Here is a 22,241-nt window from a genome sequence, read left to right as displayed (position 1 = left end):
GGGAAGGGCACTTGGGCTTCGACGCACTGTCACACTGTAAAGGAGCGGGTTTACTGGTGCTCCTTTTCCCTTCTGACTCGTCCTATTCAGCCAGCAGTCTTTTCTCTTTTCTTTTTCTGTTTTTGTTTTGTTGCTTGTTTCCTAGTAGTCACAAGGCCCAGGCTGACCTCAAGCTCACTCTGCAGGAAAGTATGTCTTGGGAATCTTTCTGCCTTGTCTCAACAACCCTGGGATTACAGGTGTGCCTGGCCATCCCTAGCTCTGGGCTCTAGTCTTTCAGCTAGACACTCTTATTTATGCTCAGGTTAAGATCGTACTCTTAAGGGCCTGAGAATTCAGTTCCCAGCACCTTGTCACAACTGGTCACCTCCAGACCAGGAACTCTAACACCCTCTTCTGGCCTTTGTGGGCACATCTATATCCATGGTACACACACATATAAATGTGCATACACATGAAAACTAAGTCTAACACACACACACACACACACGCACACGCACGCACATGCACGCACACGCACGCACATGCACGCACACGCACGCACACGCTAACACACACGCACGCATGCACGCACGCACACAGTGACAGCCAGGACAGAGCTGTGGCTCAGTGGCAGCACAAGTTACTCCAAGGCTCTGGATTTGCCCCCCAGCAGGCCCTAAACAAACAAAACGAGCACAGTCAATGTGCACGTCCATATCTGTATGCACTCCTTGCTAAAACTGACCTTCCAGAGCGCTGTGCCCATGCTCGCGGCCTTACATGATACCTGCAGGGAAAGATGGGGCTGGCAGAGTGAATGACTGTAACACTGCCCTTGGCAAGTCAGATGATTTTCAAAATATGTGTCAGAACTGCAGAGACACGGGCAACTTTTTTTGTTTGTTTTTGTTTTTTCTGGAACTCAGAGATCTGATAGCCTCTATCTCCCAAGAGGTAAGGCATGTCACCATACCTGGCTTTACTTTAGTTTTATTTTATTTTTTTATTCCGAGACAGAGTTTCTCAGTATAGCCCTGGATATCCTGAAATTCATTTTGAAGGCCAGGCTGACCTCTCAAACTCACAGAGATCCACCTGCCTCTGCCTCCCAAGTGCTGGGATTAAAGGCTTTTGCCAATATTGCCCAGAAACACTGGTAACTTTTAAGAACTCTCCATGTAACTTCAGAAATAATGGTTAAACTTTTACCGCCATTCACTTCCTCATGTGACCCCAAACTTCTTAGAGAAATTGAAACAGACATAATAGAATTGATGTTAAGTCTTTCTTCCAGAGAAATAAAATTATAGAACAGTCAAACTATGTGGTGTACAACACCTGTAATCCCATCATGGCTGGAGAACTGAGTTACGGTCATGTCCCATCTCAAAACAAACTTTAATACTTACAATGTACAAGATATTAAAAGTATATATGCAGTGATATACACTTACTCAAAAAGGTTTACTCTAAACCTTCTATCTAGCTGAGAGTAGAGGCGCAGGCCTTTGATCTCAGTGCTCAGGAGACAGAAGCAGGTGAGTTTAAGGCCAGCCTCCTCTACAAAGTGAGTTCCAGGACAGCCAGGGCTACAAGAAGAAATCTTGCCTTGAAAAACCAAATTAATTATTAATCAATCAATCAATAAAAGCTTCCATCTATTAAAAATCTTTTTCTCAATTTTTGAAAAGTGGTAACAGAATATGCTACATTTCTATATGATTAAGACTTTACTGGATCTATTTTAAAACTAACAACTTCGGGGTTGGGGATTTAGCTCAGTGGTAGAGCGCTTGCCTAGCAAGCGCAAGGCCCTGGGTTCGGTTCCCAGCTCCGAAAAAAAGAAGAAAAAAACAACTAACAACTTCATTTTAAAAATCCATCATGTGGTGACAATTTTATCATTTGCAACTATTAAACTTAACAATTTATATAACACCTTAAAACTGCCAAGACGATTTGATGAGTACTGTGAGACTCTGCACAGGGGACATGTAAAGGGAACCATGATGAAGACTACACCCCTCATCTGGGCATGGTGACTCATCTGTCACTCCAGCAATCACAAGACGAAAGCAGGAGGACAGCTGCAGATCTGAGGCCAATCTGGTCAGGGTAGCAGGTTCCAGGCTTGTCAGGGCTGGTCATCCTGACTTGATGGGGCTGTGGGCGGGAAGGAGTCTGCAGCACAGACTGGGTACTTCCTGGACCATTTAAAGCAAACTCTAACCCCCCCGGGATCCTCACTCAGCCTTGCTCACGTGCTCCCAGCAGGACTGGAATTACCTGAAAGCTAATTAGAAATGAAGACCACTTCGCTTCAGCTGGCTCCCTGAAGCAGACTCTGTAATTAACCAGAGCTCCACAAGCTGCTCAGACCACCAACGATCCCAGGCAACCAGCCCAGAAACTGGCAAAATGTCTGCTCAAATAAATAGCCTTTATTGGCCTAATGGAAGACTACACTCTCATCATCATCATCATCGTCGTCGTCGTCATCATCGTCATCGTCATCATCCTCATCCTCATCCTCATCATCATTGTTGTCGTCATCATCATCATCATCCTCATCCTCATCATCGTCATCATCCTCCTCATCCTAATCATCATTGTCATCATCATCATCCTCATCACTTATAATTTTCTTTTTGTTGACAGCTGTATGAAAGAAAAGGAAAAGCCTCCCATCTGATCTCAAAAGATAAACAGACATCAAGGTTCACACTTGTAATCCCAGTGCTTTGAGGCTGAGGCAAGAGACCAACCATGAGTTCTAAACCAGCCTGAACTACATAAGTGAGTCCAAGGCAAACCAGAGACAAAGAGCAAGACCCTGTTTCAACAACAACAAATTAAGATAAAATAATAAAATAAGATGAAAAGGGGAATAAAGAGAAGAAGGAACTGGCTTGGGTATTCCTTCTGCGCCTGTGTTCACCCCTGGCACTTCATGGCGGTAAAGTGAAAGGTTTCAATGTTGTTACTTACCCACTGCTTCTATATGCTTCTGAAGCCATGGGAAATGCATTCTTGTCTTAGAGAACTCTGACGTTTCTGGGTTATCCTCAGCCCCAGCAAGCTTTGTCAGTTCTTCACTGAAGTCACTCATCATCTATTCCAAACTGAGAGTGTCAGTTAGTTTCAGGGTGCTAATCCACAGGCAGCTGAACTGTACAGAAAGCTAGACTTTTCGTCTAATAAGTGTCATTTGAGTAGTAACTCATTGTACCTGTCAGGTGTCTTGCTTTTTTAAGTATGCATTGAATCTATGTCAGAAACAGCTGACACTAAAGTTCCAGTCAAGAACACTTGCTGTTTCTCAAGAGGACCTGGGTTGGGTTCCCAGCACCCATATACCAGTTCAGAGCTTTCTGGAACCCCACTTCCAGGGCAACCAACAACCTCCTCAAGAGTCATAGAGTAGTGTGCAGATACGAGGCAAACGCTCACACACAGAAGATAAAATAAAAATCATTTTTAAAACCCATTTTAAAAAAGGATACCTTACCATACAGCTATGTATCAAGTGCATACAAAAACGACACATCCTTAATTACAAAGTAAAAAGCTCAAGCCACAGAAACAAACTGAAGAATGCATGCAACAGGGCAAGTGCAGTAATAGCAGTAGCTAGGATTTATCGGAACTTAACCACATAACTAGCCCGTGCGTTATCTAACTTAACCACAGCAGCAACCTTATTTCCTTCCACGTTAGGACTGGGAAAAGGTGAAGACAAGAATCTGGGAAATGCAGAGTACACGCAGACTAGCCGGTATGAAAAACGCAAGGGGGTGGGCAGGGGGGCCACGGCAAAGAAATGACTCTACAAAAGCAGCCATATGCCACTGGGCTTGGGTTTAGCTGTCAAAATGCTCAAGACCCTTGTCCTGCGTATCTATCAAATACTGAAGCTTCTGTTACTACAAATTCCACCAATGTCCCTCCTTTCTGCAATCCTACGTTATCCTAGTTCTGTACAGCCTCAGCTTTTTTTGTTTTGTTTTGTTTTCCGCGGTGCTGGAGATCGAACCTGGAGCCTGCTCACAAAAGATATCGTGTCTCTCTCTGTCTGTGTCTGTCTGTCTGTCTGTCTGTCTCTCTCTCTCTCTCTCTCTCTCTCTCAACATTACACTTTTATTGTTAGGGGAAGGCACCGCGCACACGTGGAGGTCAGAGACTAAATTAGAGGGGTCCTTCTACCAGTTAGATCCGAGGATCGAACTCACCCGGCTTGACAGTAGTCACCATTAACTGCTGAGCCATCTCCCAAGACTTGGTCAGCCTCAAATTTTGTTTCTCAGCCTTAAAATCAGCTTAAGCTTTTAAAAAACCATTCCGCGAAAAAAGCTTGAAATAACACCTGAATTAGAAATCGACGCACCGCATACGGTAAGGAGACTTAAAGCAAATCTTTCCTTGGCCCTCAAAGATTCAAACTGGCTTGGTGGAGGTTGGCGTGGTGGTGGTTGCCACGGTAACCAAGTTAGCAGTCCTAGTAACTAATGGTCTCAGAACCCAAGAGCACGGAAAGTCAAGAGGAAACCGCAGAAGGAACAAACAGGGGTCTCACACACCTTTTCCGGTTTCACTGAAAGCGCAGGGCACATGGACGCCGCAAACGGCCAAACCCAAGCTCCTGAGACGCCGGTCTCCACGTTGTTCACTGTCTGAGAAAACCCTCTCCGGAAGCAGTTAGCGAGCGCTTCCTGTGAGCTTACGCGAAACCAGCCTGGAGCACATTCGAGTCGCGCGCATGCGTGACCACGCCCCTACATGAGCGTGGCCTGTGGGAAAGCTGCAGAACCTATCCAGCTCCGAAGAGCTTCCGGACGAGACCCGGAAGTGGATGTTGACTTCCGCCGTCTCCTTTAGTTTGGCCCAGATTTACAACTTAGACTAAGCCTTAACGAAATTGGAAGCTTTCTATCGCAAAGTCGAGTGTGAACAGGGGACGCATAGCCGATTCCAGTTGCTGCTATGAGAATTATTTTTATTACAACTTTTAGCATCTGATTTAAGTGATTTGGCGCCTCACAGTTTGAACAAGAATCCATTTTTCCTTTTTCAACGTGGATGGTTGTAGGGATCGGCCTGGATCCCACTTTCATGAGAGATATTAACAACCTTGTGTTAATTCTGGAGGTGGATGGTGGAATTGTTAAGCACTTTGGAAAGGGGTTGCGGGTAAGTGAAGATGACCGTAGAGAATGGCCGAAGATGTATGGGAAAACACTATTCGAAGGACTATCCGTTAAATGGACAGACTGGCACCAGTAATGTGAGCGGCATTAATGAGAAAAGGCCAGGAAGAAAAGAAAAATGTTCTTTGTACTGAAGGCTGCATATAATATGCCATGGTCTCCTCTGAAACTCTGAATTTACTGCTCGAGACTAGAATCTAAGTATCAAGGAAACCAAAGGGTCTACAAAAAGACGTTGTATGAAAGGATTTTTTTTTTTTTTGGTTCTTTTTTTCGGAGCTGGGGACCGAACCCAGGGCCTTGCGCTTCCTAGGCAAGCGCTCTACCACTGAGCTAAATCCCCAGCCCCTGGTTTTGGTTTTCTAAGACCAAGTTTCAACATAGCTCTAGCTGTCCTAGAACTCGCTCTGTAGACCAGGCTGGCCTTGAACCCAGAAATCCAGTCTGCCTTCCAAGTGCTGGAATTAAAGGCGTGTGCCACCATGCCTGGCCTTTAAGCCTGTACTCTACAGGTGAAGCTAAACTAAATATGTGGCCAAGGAGGGGCGGTCACACACACCAAGATAATGATTAGCTTGTCATCTGGAAGCTTAGTTCATCAAAATGACTCAGCTGATTCTGTTCATGCTCATAAAAATATGGAGAAATGCCAGCAGTGGTGGCAAGTGCCTTTAATCACAACACTCGGGAGGCAGAGGCAGGCCGATCTCTGAGTTTGAGGCCAGCCTGATCCACAGAGGGAGTTCCAGGACAGCCAGGGCTACACAGAGAGACCCTGTCTCAAAAAAGGGGTGGGAGGATGTTCTGATGTCAAAATTTTCAAACATCTCGACATTAGGAGATACAAGTCAGAAAGTCCATTCTCCCTCTATTCCTTACATACCACATCCGGTCCATACCACTTCCGGTTCCCACAGTACAATTCTGGATGAAAATGTGTGGAGAAGGAGCATACACAACAGCTTTCTGGACTCCAATCTTTAAGGTTGTGCATTACAACAGGGAGGGGAATACAACTGCTTTTCGATTTTAAAGGAGCAACTTAATCATGGTGATAAACTGCATCTTCTAAAAGCTTTGAAAGTGTCTTGGAAAATATTATTCCTATGGACCCCTTTTATTAAAAAAAAATGAGCTTCACACAGCCAAGCAATTGAAAACATCACAAATAACCTTCACTCCATCATAAAAGAGAATGTGGCAAAAATAAAAGTATGAAGACAGAGCCAACTTGCACGGCAGTTTGGAGAAGACCTTTATCCAACCACAACGTTCCTGAAACACACAGGCTAAGATCCTACCCTCGGCTGGGACTTGGGGAAAGACTGCTCTAAAAGGCATGACTTCACTTTTTCCCTCCTTGTTTGGTACCCTGAGGCGAGCCTTCTAGAGAGAGGCCAGATGGATAGGGAGCTCCGGGCCTATTAGCACCATACTGGAAATACAACCATCATTCAGGGCCTTGGCTCCAGACATGAGAAGAGGATAAAAAGGTGGTCACCGCAGATCTTAGAGCAGTCATTAGCTGAATGTGACCACATGAGTGGTTCCAGTTGACCAGAGGTCTATCAAAGGCAAGCTAAGCCCTGCACAAACTCCCAGTTCAAACTGCATGATAAATGGAAATCATCTTTAGGTACTCGGTGTCTGTGTGGACTGAGAAAATATGACAAAGGTGACATCCTACCCGTGCTAGCCCTGGACTTTAAGATGCCTTACACTTTTGGCTTTTATTGTGAAGGAGGGCGCCTGTCAACGAGTTTGGGATACATGACTGGATATTTAACTGAGAGATAATCTAATCAGTTTATTCTAATCAGTTTTCGCCCCCACAACACAGCCGCCAGACAATGGAACGAAGCTATTCTAACCCAGCTCATGGCTGAAGACAGTCATGTGAGCGACCCCAACCAGAAACTCATAGAAGACAATTCAGCTCTAAGTCCACAGAACAGAGAGAAGCAAATGTTTTTTTTTTTTTTACACCACTAAATTTATTTACGTAGTATGAAGTAATCGTTGATCTGTTTCCACACAGAGACGTCACCTTTCACTCTGGAGTTCACTTTAACATCGCTGGCAAGATAGTCCTTTTGCGGTTGCCTCTCTTTTCATTTCAGTTTGAAGATTTATGTTGGGCTGGCGGGTTTTTTTTCTTTCAGCTCTTTAAACATTCCCTTTGACTTTTAGTCTTATTTCTGATAAGATTAAACTTTAACTGTTTTTACTGATTGGCAGTGTTTTTTTTTCTTGTCTCTGGCTTCTTTTATTTTTCTCCCTATTTGATTATTTATCAGCAGTAATTTACTGATCTATGTGTGGTTCTTTTTATTAGACTTACTTTACATACACCGAGTCTTCTAGACCCATGGGTTTCCTGTTTGTTAGTTTGGGAAAACGTTTAAACTTTTTTTTTTTTTTTGCCTTCACTAAAGTTCTGTTCAATTATGTCCTGGCTTCCAAACACTTTGAGGGCTCCTAACTATATATGTGTAATACCACTTAGTATTAAGAGATATTAGTAACAGAATTTCCACTCCTTTTTTCTTTCTGATTGTTAGACATGAAAATTCCTGTGAGCCTAACTTCAAATTAATTCTTTGTTGGTTGGCAGTGCAAAATCTTGTGATAGATTATTTCCTTATATTTTCACTTAAAATACTTTGTTTCTTTTAAAAAGTTTATTTTATGTGCATTGGTATTTTACCTACCTGTATGACTGTAAGAGGATTACAGACAGTTGTAAGTTGCCACATGGGTGCTGGGAATTGAACCCTGATTTTTTGGAAGAACATTCTGTGCTCTTAACCACTGAGTCATCTCTCCAGCCCCCAAATAATATGGTTCTTATTTCTTAGAATTTTTTTCAAAGAAAGTTTTCACTTCTATGTCAATATGCCCTATTTGTTCCTTGTAACTGCTCCCCACTAAGCCTTTGGAGTAATTTAACTTCTTTTTCAAGACAGGGTCTTGCTGTGCAGTTCTGGCTGTTCTGGAAATCACTGTGAAGATCAGGCACAGAGACTCACAGAGATCCACCTGCATCTGTCTCTAAAGGGCTGGGACCAAGGATGTGGCCACTACTCCCAGTTTATGAAGTAATTTAAATTTTATTTCAGCTAATTCTAAAATGTGGATCATCTTGCAGATATCTTATTATCCATGGCTTTTTTTTTCTTTTAAAATTCCATTTTTCTATTATTTTTTTTTGCAATCTGATAAGGTTCAATTCTATTGTGAACATTTATAGGTTATAGGAAGTTTATATTGTCTTTTTCTAAAGGGGACAGTAATGGTTAATTAATGCTCAATCTGATTGCATTAAAATGCCCAGTCAGAGAGTATCTCATGGGATTTCCAGAGACAGATTGTTAAGACTCTCAACTAATCAGTGGATTGACCCCTTAACGGACTTCTCATATTATCATACTGAAAAGTAGGAGGCAGGGCCCAGTGGTAGAAGCCATCTCACCAGCCCCTAGAGTTCAATTTTAATCATCATTTTCTAGCGCTATGGCCATATTGAAACATGCCTAATCAGAATTGAGATATGTCACAAGGTTAAAGTAAAATTGGGAGTTCAGAGACTTCAAATGAAGAAAAGGATGTGAAATAGCTCATTAATACCTCTGTGTTTATTACAAGTTGAAATGACATTTTGAGTGGATTAAGTACAGCCAACCTGCACTAGCACATTTCACCTGCCACCACAGCAGGCAGCGATAACAAGAGGCAGTGTAAAGGCTCTACAGCCTACACAAATTCACCTTTGTCAAAGACTTCACTAACGTGATAGCTATCTGCTTTGGTTGAGACCCTGATAGATTAAAGTTAGTCTCCTTGAGGGTCCAACTGTGTTACGGGAGCTGTTTCCATTGGGTTTTGCAGGAATTTTCTAACTGATGTGTCGAAATACTCGTAAAGTGGGGCTGGAGGGGCGTGGCTGGAGGGGCGTGACTGGAAGGATGGCTCAGAAATTAAAGTCACTTACTGCTCTTCCAGGGCACAAGGATTTGGATCCCAGCACCCATATTGAGTGGCTCATTACCACCTCTAAGTCCAACATACACAACACACATATAAATAAAATTTTAAGAAAAACAACAACAAAGGGAACTTGAGGAGGGAAGAACTTATTTGAGCCACCCGTTTGATGGTACAATCCGTTTTGCTGGGGAACTTGTGCTGGTAAACGTGTGAGGTCGTTGCTCACGTTTTGTCAGAGGTCTGAAATCACAGAAAAACGTGTACTGTCGTGCTTTGTTTATTCGACCCAGGACCCCAACCTGTAGAATCCACATTTGTGCTATCCACATTTGGGGTGGTTCTGTTAAATTTTGGAGACACCATCACAGACATACCCAGAAATGTATTTTTGAGGCAAATATAATTCTCATCAAGTTGAGTATCAAGTTACAGTCTAGAGTAACCATCACAGATTCCTTGGACATCCTCCAAAGTCCTGACCGTGACCAATCATAGGAAGCCCAGTTTCTCTCACACCCAGTTTTCAAGTTCACTTTATTCCTAGATTCTATCTGCTTGCTACAGCCAGCTTACCAAACCCCGCCTTTATTCAGGTTATGGCTTTTACTTTAGCATTTTTAATAGATACACTTTCTTCTTCTTCTTCTTCTTCTTCTTCTTCTTCTTCTTCTTCTTCTTCTTCTTCTTCTTCTTCTTCTTCTTTTTTGGTTGGTTGTTGGTTGGTTTGGTTTTTTAAGACAGGGTTTCTCTCTGTGTAGCCCTGGCTGTCCTGTAAATGGCTCTGTAGACCAGGCTGACCTTGAACTCAGAGATCTTCCAGTCTTTGCCTCCGGAGTGCTGGGATTAAAATCACGTGCCACCACCACCTGGCAAAATGTTCTTTGTTTGTATACCCTGATCAACATGAGGACCAGTGCCAGAGAAACTCCATCAATCTATTGGTGGTTCAGAGTAAACAATCCTTGGAAAGGAAAGTTATTCCATATTTACTTTCTTTTTTCTTTTCTTTTCTTTTTTTTTTTTTTTGAAATAGAGTCTTAGTATATAACCCTGGCTGGCCTGCAACTGCTGGCATGGAACTTACAAAGATCACCCTGCCCCTGCCCCTCCCTCTGTCTCATTGCTGAGATTAAAAGTGTGTGCCACCATACCCAGCCAATATTATCATAGCACAATCATGATCAGAGAGGACCACCAGCCCTAAGGGTGTCATGGTAACTGCTGTCCAGGGAAACATTCCTTTCTGGAGGGAGGCTCATAAGACTCAGAAAGTAATGATCTTTATGTTTCTGGGAAAGCTGAAACTTCAGGATTCACAGAGGTCTCCTCCACTCGAATACAGGCTCAATGTGAAGATGGAGGTGCGGGAGACGTTCCAACCCAGCAAGCTGCCTGCAGGGTGTGTAGAAAGCTGTTGTTGTAAAAATATAAAAATAAAAAAGTAACGGTGTCTTTTGACCCGCTTGGTTTGCACCGAGGTGCCACAAGATATCTGCTTGATATCTTGGTAGAAACACATCCCAGCCACACACATTCCTACACTCAAACCCTCACATAAAAGAACACACAACACAATAATCTTTGACCCATTTGATAAGATATAATTGCCCACTTAAACATACAAAGCCCGGTACCATCCATCCCTTAGGAACATTGACAACAACCTGTAAATACACAGAGCAGAATCTTAACATCACCTGTCATGGCTTCTCACCCTCTCTTCTCCTGTCCCCCCTTTCTGTGCTAGTCTCCTCCTCTTCTTTCAAACTTCTCTCCTGTCCATCCTTCATTCTCCTCCAATGACAGGCCTCCTTCTATCTTGTATCTGCCCCTCACCTGTATTTTACAGGGAAAAGTTTCTGGTGAAGCTGCCGGATTCCTGAGTATGTGACTAGACAGGCAGCTGTCCTTGGGACAGTGGAATTAGCATCAGAATACAGATAGCTTCACGGCAAACCACAACAGAAAGCTCCAGGACTGTAGCTTCAAGATTTAAACATCCACGTTTGGGAGGGTTTCAAGTGACGTAGTTGTCTGTGGGTCACCCACACTACCATAAGTAACCTCAATAAACTCATTGGTTCACTGAGATGGACTCTGATACAATTGTCCCTTTGGTCTGTCATCTGGTTCTTATCTGAGGTGTGTCTCTCTGTCTAGCGTAAATAAACATGCGTATCATGTCATGGCTCCCATGGGAAAGTCTCACACAGCAATGATACAGCCCAGTGATCTGTCCTTATGCTGTGCTTAAACCATTCCTTTCCTGAGTCCAGGATGTTGTACCTGAACCTCCTTCCGGCGACCCTAGCTCTGTACCTTACCTGCTCCCTCAGTTGTCAGTTCCTGATATAATCAGAGTCACAACTCAGTCAAAAGAACCTAAAAGTGGAACAAAAACCTCTATGCCTACCCAGGCAATAATACTTTGGAGGTTGGATTCAGGGAAATTTCAAGCATAGAAGTTGATGCAGGGCAGACATAATAGTGTGGCTGAAACAACACAATACTGTTGAGTGAGATGTTGCTGGAGCTTCATGATGGGCTTTTGTTTTCAAAATGAGAATCTTGCTATGTAGACCAGGCTGGCCTCCTCCGTGACTTCCCAACTGTTTGTATTATAGCTGTGTGTGCCCCCAAGACCAGCACACACAGCCTTTATAAGGAACTTCCTAAGCCCATGGTGCTAGGACAGAGTCAGCAGAAGGAAGATCGCTTCAAGGTTAAGATGAACAAGGTGGTCTACACTGCAAAAGGAAAAGGGATGGGGAAAAGAAGGGAGGGAGGAAGGGAGGATGGGAGGGAGGGAGGGAGGGAGGGAGGAATTTCCTCATGATAGGACAGAGATCTCATTAGAAGATTTATCATTCAAATTCTACAGTGTTCTGTTCCCCCAGGAAAACAAATCTGAGGGGCAGTAAGATAGCTCAGTAGGTAAAAACAGGCACTACAAAACTCAATAACAAGAGTTTGATTCCTGGAATCCATGGTGAAAGGAGAGACCCACCCAACCAATAGTTGCCCTCTGTTGATCTCTGCATACCTGTGGGTACATGCATACATAAATATGTGTACATATACAATATGTACAAGTACAATAATAATAAAGTTTCTTTTAAAAAAAGGAAATAAAACATGAAACTTATGTAGACCATGTGAGATGACCTAGTGATGTCTGTTACACTAGGAACATCTTCCATTGGCCAAAGCCGGAAACTCTAGAAAGTAGTGTATTGGCTCATATTTTACTTTTATTCTTCAAGAAATTGCCATATTTTTCTATATATTACCTTTGTTAAATCAATAAGTTTAGTTACAGGAGTGAGCCTTTTCTGTAGTAAAAGTTTCTCTAAATAGAAAAAATAAAGATTCTACTTTTAAGTCTTAGATTATACTTAAAAATCATGATGGGAGTAAGACGGCAAACCAGTTTTTTTTTTTTTTTTGGTTCTTTTTTTTCGGAGCTGGGGACCGAACCCAGGGCCTTGCGCTTCCTAGGTAAGCGCTCTACCACGGCAAACCAGTTTTTATAGACACCAAACGTATCTAATTACTGAACTGAAGGGTCTTGTGAGGAAAGAGATAACACTTAACCTGTTTACGTGTGACTTCTAAAGTTTTTAAATCATATTTGTAACTGGTACTTACATTTCTATTGGGCCTCCTATTCAGGGAATCGGAAACAAGGGAAGCAGCTGGTCACATATTGAACCCGCCTTGAGCTTGCTGTCACTCACCCACACCTTCAAGTATCCTGTACCACCCCATAGTACGTGGGCGTTTACGCTGGAATGGACTTCCGCACGAGTCACAGAAACACTCACTTACCCTGTTCATAACTGCTCATTACTCAGTCTTCTCAGGTTTTATGGGCCATTTACAGTTCCGTGTGCACACACGGGCTGAAAGGCAAACACCTCCAGGGATTTGTTTTGTCCCTTTGTCTGTGTCAGTTGTGGTTGTATTTTACCCTCAAAAAACATATTGTCTCAGGGTTGAAGAGAAGGCTCAGCAGTTCAGAGCACAGACTGATTTTGTTGAGGACCAGAGTTCAGTCCCCAGCACCCACATCAGGTGGTTCCCAACTTCCTGGAACTTTAGTTTCAAGGGACCTGATGCCCTAGACTGGCCTCCATGGGTACCTGCATTCACACACACATACACACACACACACACACACACACACACACACACTCACACACACACTCACACACTCACACACACACTCACACACTCACACACTCAAACACACACTCACACACACACTCAAACACACACTCACACACACACTCAAACACACACACACACACACACACTCATACACACTCAAACACAGAGACACATGCACATAATGAAATATAAACTTTTTTTAAATGTGTCTTTTCTTTCTTGGCTCTTGGCCTTTCCTCCTCACAGTGCCTTTGATCTTCCCAGCAAGCTTGGGAGGACATCCCTGGCCTTGCTGTCTTTGAATAAGAATGTTTTCTGGCGTAGCACCATCCAAACATCCTTCATAAAGTCAGTTTGCCAAGTTTAACCGTGACCCCAATTGTATAAAGAATCTGAGACATAGGAGAATTAGTGGCTCATTATCTTTAACTAACTCCTAGTCCAAGCCTTCAGCCGGCTAGTCAAGGCCTTTAGCTGACTAGCCTAGATCTTCATTTGGCTAGCCCAGGTCTTCAGCTGGCTAGCTCAGGCCTTCAGCTGGCTAGTCCAGGCCTTCAGTTGGCTAGTCCAGGCCTTCAGCTGGCTAGTCCAGGCCTTCAGCTGACTAGCCTAGATCTTCATTTGGCTAGACCAGGCCTTCAGTTGGCTAGACCAGGCCTTCAGCTATCTACGTTCCCCACCTCTGCTGCTGCTCTTCTGTTAGGGAAGCAGTTCCTATCTGAGAATGCAATGAACAAAGTCATGCAGCCTGCCCCGTGGAGACTCAGCTGCCCAGGCCACACCCTGAAATCTGTTTTGTTGCAAAACACCAAATATTTGGCTTCAGTGAAAATGGCGCCAAGATAAACTCAGCCCAGCCGGAAGCAGGAACCCCTATCCACGGCCGTGCATCGGTGGCAATTGCAGATGTTTGAGTTTCTTTCTGTGTATGATAGGAAGAAGTATAATATTTGACAGAGCTGAACAAACAGCGTGTGCTGGCAGGAAGCGTGACCTTGTATTCCATTCACTCCCGTAGAAAGTGCACAGTGACGGGACTTCCTCAACTGTGGGGAGGGAGTCAGCCCAACTGGCCCAGCCCAACATGAACCTCCTGTGGTCCTCCGAACAAGGAGCTCCCTGATACCCACCACTTCTATCATCGAAGCCTTTCCTGACAGCCTCGTAGCTGTCTATGTGTCTGCTAAGTCTACATTCTTGTCTTCGTTTTCAACAGCATTCATTATCTTCTCCACCCGGATAGTCTTCCTTCAGTGTTTACAAGCCTTCAGTGTGGCCAGATGAAGTCTCCTTACTTTTCTTTCCAGTGCTTTCTGTCTTTAATCTCAGCACTTGGGAAACAGACACGGGATCTCTGTGAGTTCTAGGCCAGCCTGGTCGACAGAGTGAGTTCAAGCAAGGCCAGGACTCTGTAGAGAGACACTGACTCAATCAATCAATCAATCAATCAATCAATCAATCAATCAATCAAAAAAACGTTTTTCTAGCCTTACTAACTTAAATAACTTTCTAGCCTTAAATAACTTTTAATTATGTGTAACTGCATGCATGTCTGTGTGCAGGTTTGTGCACATGTGTGCTGGTCAGAAGAAACTGTCAGATACCCTGCAGCTAGAGCACAGGCAGTTCCAAGCCACCCAACGTTGGTGCCAGGAATGGAACTCGGGTCCTCTGCACCAGCAGTGTGTGCTCTCAATGTCAAGCCGTTTTTCCAGCCATGGGTTACTTTTGGCTGTTAGATTAGTCTATAGTGTAGCTTGGACCTGTTGTCTAAGAAAAGAGGTGTTGGTCTGTTGACAGAAAAGCATTCTGACAGATTAGAATAAAGGGCATCCTGCAAGATTCTGCCTGGACTGTTGTCGGGGTGAACTGTTAAAGGGCTTTCAGGTCAGGAGTATGGTTATCAGACCTTGGATAATGACTGTACAGGGGGAGTGAGATGTGTGTGTGTTGGGGGGAATCTCGACATACTCTGGGCTCACAAGAGACTCCACAGCCCCTCCCTCGGTATCTGGCAGATAATAATCTCAAGCCCAGATCCCACAACATTCATTTCTCTACTGCCTGCCCTCATGTAGCTTGTGCCCTGCTAATGCTCCTGTGCTGTCCTACTGTGCTTTATAGCCTCAGCAGGTACATGGTCCTCATAAAGCCTGGAAATGATTTTCTTTTTTGCTTTTAAATTTTCATGTGCCAGTTTATTTAACAGATTTATTTTGTTCACTGCATTATGTCTCTTTGCTATGGATTAAGAGCAAGTGCTTGACAACTAGAATTATAGCTTCATAGGGAGCTCAAAGCTAGCCTAGGATATACAAAACCCTGTCTAAAAAGTAGAGAGAGGGAGATAGAGAGAGAGGGAGAGAGAGAGAGAGAGAGAGAGAGAGAGAGAGAGAGAGAGAGAGAGAGAACAGGGTTAGAGAAATGGCTCAGTGATTGAGCACACTGACTGTTCTTCCGAGGACACAGGGTTCAATTCCCAGCATCCACATGGCCTGTCAAGAGTCATCTCTAAGTGCAGTTCTAGGAATCTGACTCCCTCTTCTGGCTTCTGTGGGCACCATACACACTTGTAGGCAAGATACCCATATGCATAGAATAATAATAAATAAATCTCAAAAAAACTTAAGGTGAACAACAGAAAGCTAGATATGGCCCTGATATATATCAGAAGATATATATATATATATATATATATATATATATATATATATATATATATATATATATATATATATAGAGAGAGAGAGAGAGAGAGAGATCAGAAGATATATATGTATATATATGGAAATCATCAAAAGATGTGCTTTTCTGAAAGCCAAAAAACCAACAAAGTACATACTAAGGATTTGTGATTTGAGAACCCCTGACCCTTGAGGATAGAGGAGGTCTGTGAATAGGAAGGGAACAAAACATAAAGAACCAGGAGCTCCAGCCTTTCCTGGGCAGGAAGGTTGCCTTTAGAACTAGTAGATGGATTCTTTCCAGTCTCAAAATGGAAATGGGCACAGACGGGTGGGAGAATGCCTAACAAAACCAGCTCAAAAGCCTTCAGGAAACGTCTGTTTCAGTCAGCTCTCCCACCAAAGCCTCTGCTTTGTCTCTCCAAATTGTGCCAACTGAAGATGAGGGCTCAATAGTGAGGCCAGGGTCTCTCCAGAGAGGCCTCTAAAGACTCCGTGTTGGATGTATACAAGAGGCTGTTCTCTCTGACACTGTAACGAGTATACCGAGTATACCGTACTCCTGCAAGGAAGAAGTGGAGCTCTTTTTCCTTGGGCAACAAAGTAGCTTCTCATTTAGAACAGCTGGCGGATGCTGGGATGCAGGCAGTTTCCATGTTAGAGGTAAGGGCAGGTTTCCTCAAAGTCCACACTGTCACAGATTGTAATGTTTAGTAAGGAGTCATTTGCAAATTTCAGTAAGAAGACACTTTACTGCATGCGTGCAAGACACGCACGCGCGCGCACACACACACACACACACACACACACACACACACACACACACTGTGGCTTAGATTTACACCTCGCAGGTGATTTACAAAGTTGAGTATCTTCTGCATGCACTGTTGGTGTGCATGTATCAATTTTGATCACTGTTTCTACTTGGGTTGTTTTGTCATTAACCATTTGCATTCATGTATTTCAGATCTAATCCCTCTACAGGCATGGTCTGCAAACACTCTCTTCTGTTTGATTTGCCCTTGCATTTTCATTCACCAAATAAAGAAATCGCAGTGTGTATTTCTATTTGATTAAACCCAACTTCCTGATTCATTTCTCTCAAAGTTTGTGCTTCACATTTCTAAATGTGTGTGTTTCATATTTCCAAAGTCTCTCTCATGATATAGAGTATCCCTTCGTCTCTTTACTGGCCTTTGCACATTCAATAACTAAGTTGTCTTTTATTATTGGACTGTAAGAATTGCTCGTGCATTCTAGCCACAAGCCCCTTACCAGATGTGTGAATTGCACTTATTTTCTTCTGAGAAAAAAAAAGTTAGAGTCAAGGTTCTCATGTAGCCCAGGCTAGCTTTGAGTCAAAGTTCTCATGTAGCCAAGGCTAGCTCTGAACTTGCTATGTAGCCAAGGCGGGTCTTTAAACTCCTTATCTTCTTGCCCTCACTTCCCGAGTGCTCGGATTACAAGCAAGGGCCAACGTGGCCATTACTTTCTTCCCTCCAATGTTTTTTCACTTTCCTTTATGACATCCTGAAACATGTGCCTTCTGTCTGAAGAGGGACACTGCGACTGCACCGACGTAGATTTTTCTTTGGTTGCATGCGTTCCATGCCCCGTCTAAAAGTTATGCCTGATTTAAATGTTGCCCCTATAGGTCTTTTATTATACTTAGGGAGGGTCTGTGATCCATCTACAGTTAATTGCGGGAGTTAATTTTTTTTTTTACATTAATAGATTTAGCCTCATCTCCGAAAGACAAATTTACCTCGTCAATTCATTTTCTTTTGGTGTCTAAAATGTTCTGCCACATTGTATTCTTCCTTCCTTCATCTGACTAGAGCTATTGTCTATTATTATTATTGTTATTGTTGTTATTATTATTATTATTATTATTATTATTATTATTATTATTTTAGTTTGTGGTAGGTACCATGATGCAAGTCAAGGGCCTCTCACATCCAAGGCAAGTGCTCGACCACTGAGCAACATCTGCAGCCCTCCGCTTTGTGTTTGGTTTTCTCTTATCAGTCAGAGTCTCACTGTGCAGCCCTGATTGTCCTTGAACCCATGATCCCCCTGCCTCAACCTCCTGAATATTGGAATTACAGGTTTACATCAATAGATCTGGCTGGAAAGCTCCTTAATGCTGATCCATCGATGTTGTTCACTTTTGGACAATGCTGCCTCATGATGCACTAGATTCCTAATAAGGCGTGTAATGTGCCTCTCTGTTAATTTGTTGTTTTGTTTTTAATTTTTAAAAATTTGAATGAATGAATGAATGAATGAATGAATGAAATTTTGGGTTTTTTTTTCCTCTATGTAGCCCTGGCTGTCCTGGAAATAGATCTGTGGACCAGGCTGGCCTTGAACTTAGAGATCTGCCTGCCTCTGCCTCCTGAGCGCTGGGATCAAAGGTGTACACCACCGCCAGCCCAGCTCTGTCACTCTATCGTCATCCCTCTATACTCACACGGCACTTGCTCTAAGAACCCCTCAGTTTGCTCCATTACCACTGGTTTTAAGCATGGCACTGCATGGTAATTGTTTTACTGTAACTGGGGTGTATTCAGCTCCCCGAGTCTAAGTGACCATCAGTTTGGGAACATTTCCTTCATGATTCCTTCACACATACTTTCTGACTCCCATCTCTTTCGGGGACCTTAATCACAAGCATACTGGACTGGTCAGGTTGTGGGTACTGGTGGTTCATTTCTTCACGGTCCTTTCTGTGTTGGAGAGTTTATATCACTTCTGTATTCACTAGGATTTTCTTCCGTGATGCTTACTCTGCTCTTGAGTCCATTCAGTATAATTTACCCTGGCCCCTGTTTTTAACTTCTTTTTTCTTCAGTGGAAGCTATAGTCCTCAGTGAATGTTCCCACTGTTTTCTGGACACTGAGTAGTTTCGTTTTTCACATAAGACAATTCCTCCTGGCAATTTAACTGGTAGGTGAGATGCTTCTGGATAGGTGTCATAGCAAATTTGCAATGACGTGTATTATAATACTGGCTTCTACTCATTTCAGATCTATTTGTCTTGTCTTCTCATTCCCACATCAGATTCCCCAAGGTCAAGAACCTGCCATATCTTATTTATCTATGTGCTTCCCACCGCAGACAACACATGTGTACTTTTAACTATTACACAACCAGTGAAAACCCCCCTTGGTGGGATTATCGAACAATGCCCATAGGTTAGAGTTCATGTTAAGTATCAGGGCCACACACTCAAAGGCCACCAGCAACAGCAGGGCTTACTCACACACTAACTGCACTGGCAGGGTAGGAAAGCTGCCACTACCAGCCTGGTTGTTGTCTGAGAAGTTTTCTCTCTTTATCCACTAGACTGGTTAGTGTCTCTTTAGGGAAATATATGTTTGTTTGTTTTTTTCAGAGCTGGGGACCGAACCCAGGGCCTTGCGCTTGCTAGGCAAGCGCTCTACCACTGAGCTAAATCCTCAGCCCCGGAAGTATATGTTTTAAAGGAACATAGATACATTAAACCTCCAGAACCCAATGAGTAAAGGCACATGCCACCAAGCCCAAAGACATTAGTTTGATCCCATATGATGGAAGTTGAGGACACAGAGAACTATTTCTTCCTGGTGTCCTCTGACCCCTGCCATGCATCCTCCTAAAGGTAAATACATTCTTCAGTCTTTCATGTGATTTCATTTTCTCCCTTTAGCTGTAATAATATGATATCCAAATTTTGTCTTAACTGGAGGGTCTGAAACACGGGTCTATCCATTCCACTTACAGGCAAGGCAAATGCTGTTGCTTGAAGTGGTCCCGCCATGGATCCTCTGGTCATCCAACACAAGTCCCCCCCCCCCCTCTCTCTCTCACACACACACACACACACACACACACACACACACACACACACACACCTTGTCTGCCTTTATCTTCACTGTATTGTGTGTGGGGCCACTTCACTGACTTTCATCCCCGGCTTTAACTTTTCCATGACCACCATGATTTTCCCATGATTTTTCACATAGGATGTGTCTGACATTTGCTGAGTTGTCACCACTGACACTGTTGTTCCCAGAGGCTGCACCTCCTTTCCCTCCTTTTCCAGAACCACTTTTCCCCTTCAGTGGCATTTCTTAAGTTTGTGGTTGAGGGCTGGAGAGATGGCTCAGTAGTTAAGAGCACTGACTGCTCTTCCAGAGGTCCTAAGTTCAAATCCCAGCAACCACATGGTGGCTCACAACCATCTGTAATGGGATCTGGTGCCCTCTTCTGGTGTGTCTGAAGACAGCTACAGTGTACTCCTATATAATAATAAATAAATCTTTGGGGCTGGGGATTTAGCTCAGTGGTAGAGCGCTTACCTAGGAAGCGCAAGGCCCTGGGTTTGGTCCCCAGCTCCGAAAAAAAGAACCAAAAAAAAAAAAAATAAATCTTTAAAAAAAAAAGTTTGTGGTTGAACTCTCCAAGATATGTACATTTTAAAAACAAAACCTTTGTGAGCCACAGTGCTCCTCTGTAATAGGAACACTGACCCTATATGTAAAAGTATATTTAAACAGAAACATCACACCATTTTATTCTTCTTTTTCTACCAATGGAATGTTATTTAATTCTATTCTGTAGAAATAAGATGTTCAAATTACTCCAATCTGCTTTCGTACCTAGTGGCATCCAGAACAACAGAAAAAAAAAATGCACTGAGATTGTAGTCGTTCTGCCAGATATGTCCCCATCCAATAATAAACATATCTGCAGATCTGTTCCTGGTGTTGAGGATGCTGCTGAAGGGAGAGCACTGAGTACCCCGTGTAGCAACTGTTTAAATCACGAGTGTGACCTGAGGGGAACCATGGTTCGTGCAGCAGTTCACTGTTGAGCACATCACAAGTCCCAGGTATTTCCCTAGGCACCGAGGAACAGGTCCGAACAAAACAAATTAGAGTGGGGATGTAGCTCGGCGCTGTTGCTGAGCATGCCCAGTCTCCAGCACCACATGAACAATAGCTCCTATGGAGCTATCTGAGGTGTGGGAGGAGTGGGGTTGCTCTGAGTGGGCCTAACAGAGGAGGGGAAGTATGCCAGGAAACAGGGCAAAGGGACAGAGAGACGGGGCAGTCTGTGGTAAAGCCGTTGCATGTTACTTGGAAATACGGAGTTATAAGAAGGCTTAAGGAGAGGAGAGACATTGAGGCAGTAGCTATTGTCAACTTCAGTTCTGGCAAAGGAGATGGAAGTTGAACACGTTGGTGCTAGACTAAATGACGTTATGTTCTTTATGGACAGCGACAGAAATCTGAAGATCTTGGGCAGAGGACCACTGTCCACCAATCTTAAAGGATGCCACTTTCTAATACATTGTCCCACCCACTACTCCATCGAAATAAAAGAGGGCCATGTGATGGAGGTCCCAAAGAACCTTATGGAGTCTGAAGTGTGTGTGCGCGAGGATTGGGGGTTGTGCATGGATCAGTTGCACACTGGCCAGTCTTGTGTGGGACTTGGCGGTTCAAAACTAAAAACGGTAGTTGGAAGAAGTAATGAAGAGGGATGGCTGTTTAGCATGGGCCAGAAATCCGAAGCCGAAGGAGGAAGACGAAAGAACCTGTTGGGATGGCGCCGAGATGCGGAGTGACGAACCTGGTGACGCGGAGGGTCGTCTGTGAAGGCGCCGGAGCCGAGGCTCGCGATTGGGCGAGGGGAAGTTGCCTGTGTCGGTTGTCAAGGTAGCAGTTCGGAGGGACGCCAAGGCCTCCTCCAGGCCACCGCGCATCCCTTGCTGAGCCCTTGCTGAGCCCTTGCTGACGTGTCGCTAGCTGCAGCCCGCCTCCTGGGCGCCTCCCCCGGCACCGCCCGCTCCTGCCCCGCCCCCGGCACCGCCCGCCGGCGGCCTCCGCGTCACCGGCGCCCGCGGTGGCCACAACATGGCTGCGGCGCCGGGGCTGCTATTCTGGCTGTTCCTGCTCGGGGCGCTCTGGTGGGTCCCGGGCCAGCCGGACCTCAGCCCCGGACGGCGTTTCTCGGACCTCAAAGTGTGCGGGGACGCAGAGTGCAGCAGTGAGTGCCGGGTGGCGGGGCGGGCGGCCGGTTCCCGGGTGGCAGCGGTGGCCCCGCGGGTCGGAGTCCCACAGCCCGCACCTGGCCTAGGGGGTCTCAGGCCCGCAGAGCCCGCGCGGGTCTGCTTTACTCGGCAATCGCCCGGGTAGCCCTGACGTAGAGGCCGTGCCTACCACT

The 22,241-nt window shown here is 44.3% G+C and overlaps 2 protein-coding genes and 1 pseudogene across 7 annotated transcripts in view; 1 reads left to right on the top strand and 2 right to left on the bottom strand.

Moving 5' to 3' along the window:
- Positions 1–21,723, bottom strand: part of Taf1a (TATA-box binding protein associated factor, RNA polymerase I subunit A) — a 35,971-nt gene extending 14,248 nt beyond the window's left edge. The window contains exons 1-2 of one of the 5 annotated variants that reach the window (NM_001037204.1): positions 21,648–21,723; positions 2,971–3,104 (exon numbers count right to left, since the gene is read on the bottom strand). In NM_001037204.1, the coding sequence (NP_001032281.1) occupies positions 2,971–3,094 (124 nt within the window). In that variant the 5' untranslated portion in view covers positions 3,095–3,104; positions 21,648–21,723. The other 4 variants (XM_039090934.2, XM_039090935.1, XM_039090936.2 and 1 more) reach the window with 4 other exon arrangements.
- On the bottom strand, positions 16,660–20,605 carry Pin4-ps4 (peptidylprolyl cis/trans isomerase, NIMA-interacting 4, pseudogene 4; annotated as a pseudogene).
- The window catches only part of Mia3 (MIA SH3 domain ER export factor 3), a 45,116-nt gene continuing 41,214 nt past the window's right edge, over positions 18,340–22,241 (top strand). Inside the window, exon 1 of one of the 2 annotated variants that reach the window (XM_039091493.2) lies at positions 18,340–22,064. In XM_039091493.2, the coding sequence (XP_038947421.1) occupies positions 21,932–22,064 (133 nt within the window). In that variant the 5' untranslated portion in view covers positions 18,340–21,931. The remainder of the gene's footprint in view (positions 22,065–22,241) is intronic. The other variant, NM_001398684.1, reaches the window with a different exon arrangement.

The sequence above is a fragment of the Rattus norvegicus genome, chromosome 13 (genome assembly GCF_036323735.1).
Source record: "Rattus norvegicus strain BN/NHsdMcwi chromosome 13, GRCr8, whole genome shotgun sequence".
Lineage (NCBI taxonomy): Eukaryota > Metazoa > Chordata > Mammalia > Rodentia > Muridae > Rattus > Rattus norvegicus.
The sequence above is the reverse complement of the archived record's forward strand: the minus strand, read 5'-3'. Positions and strand labels throughout refer to the sequence as shown.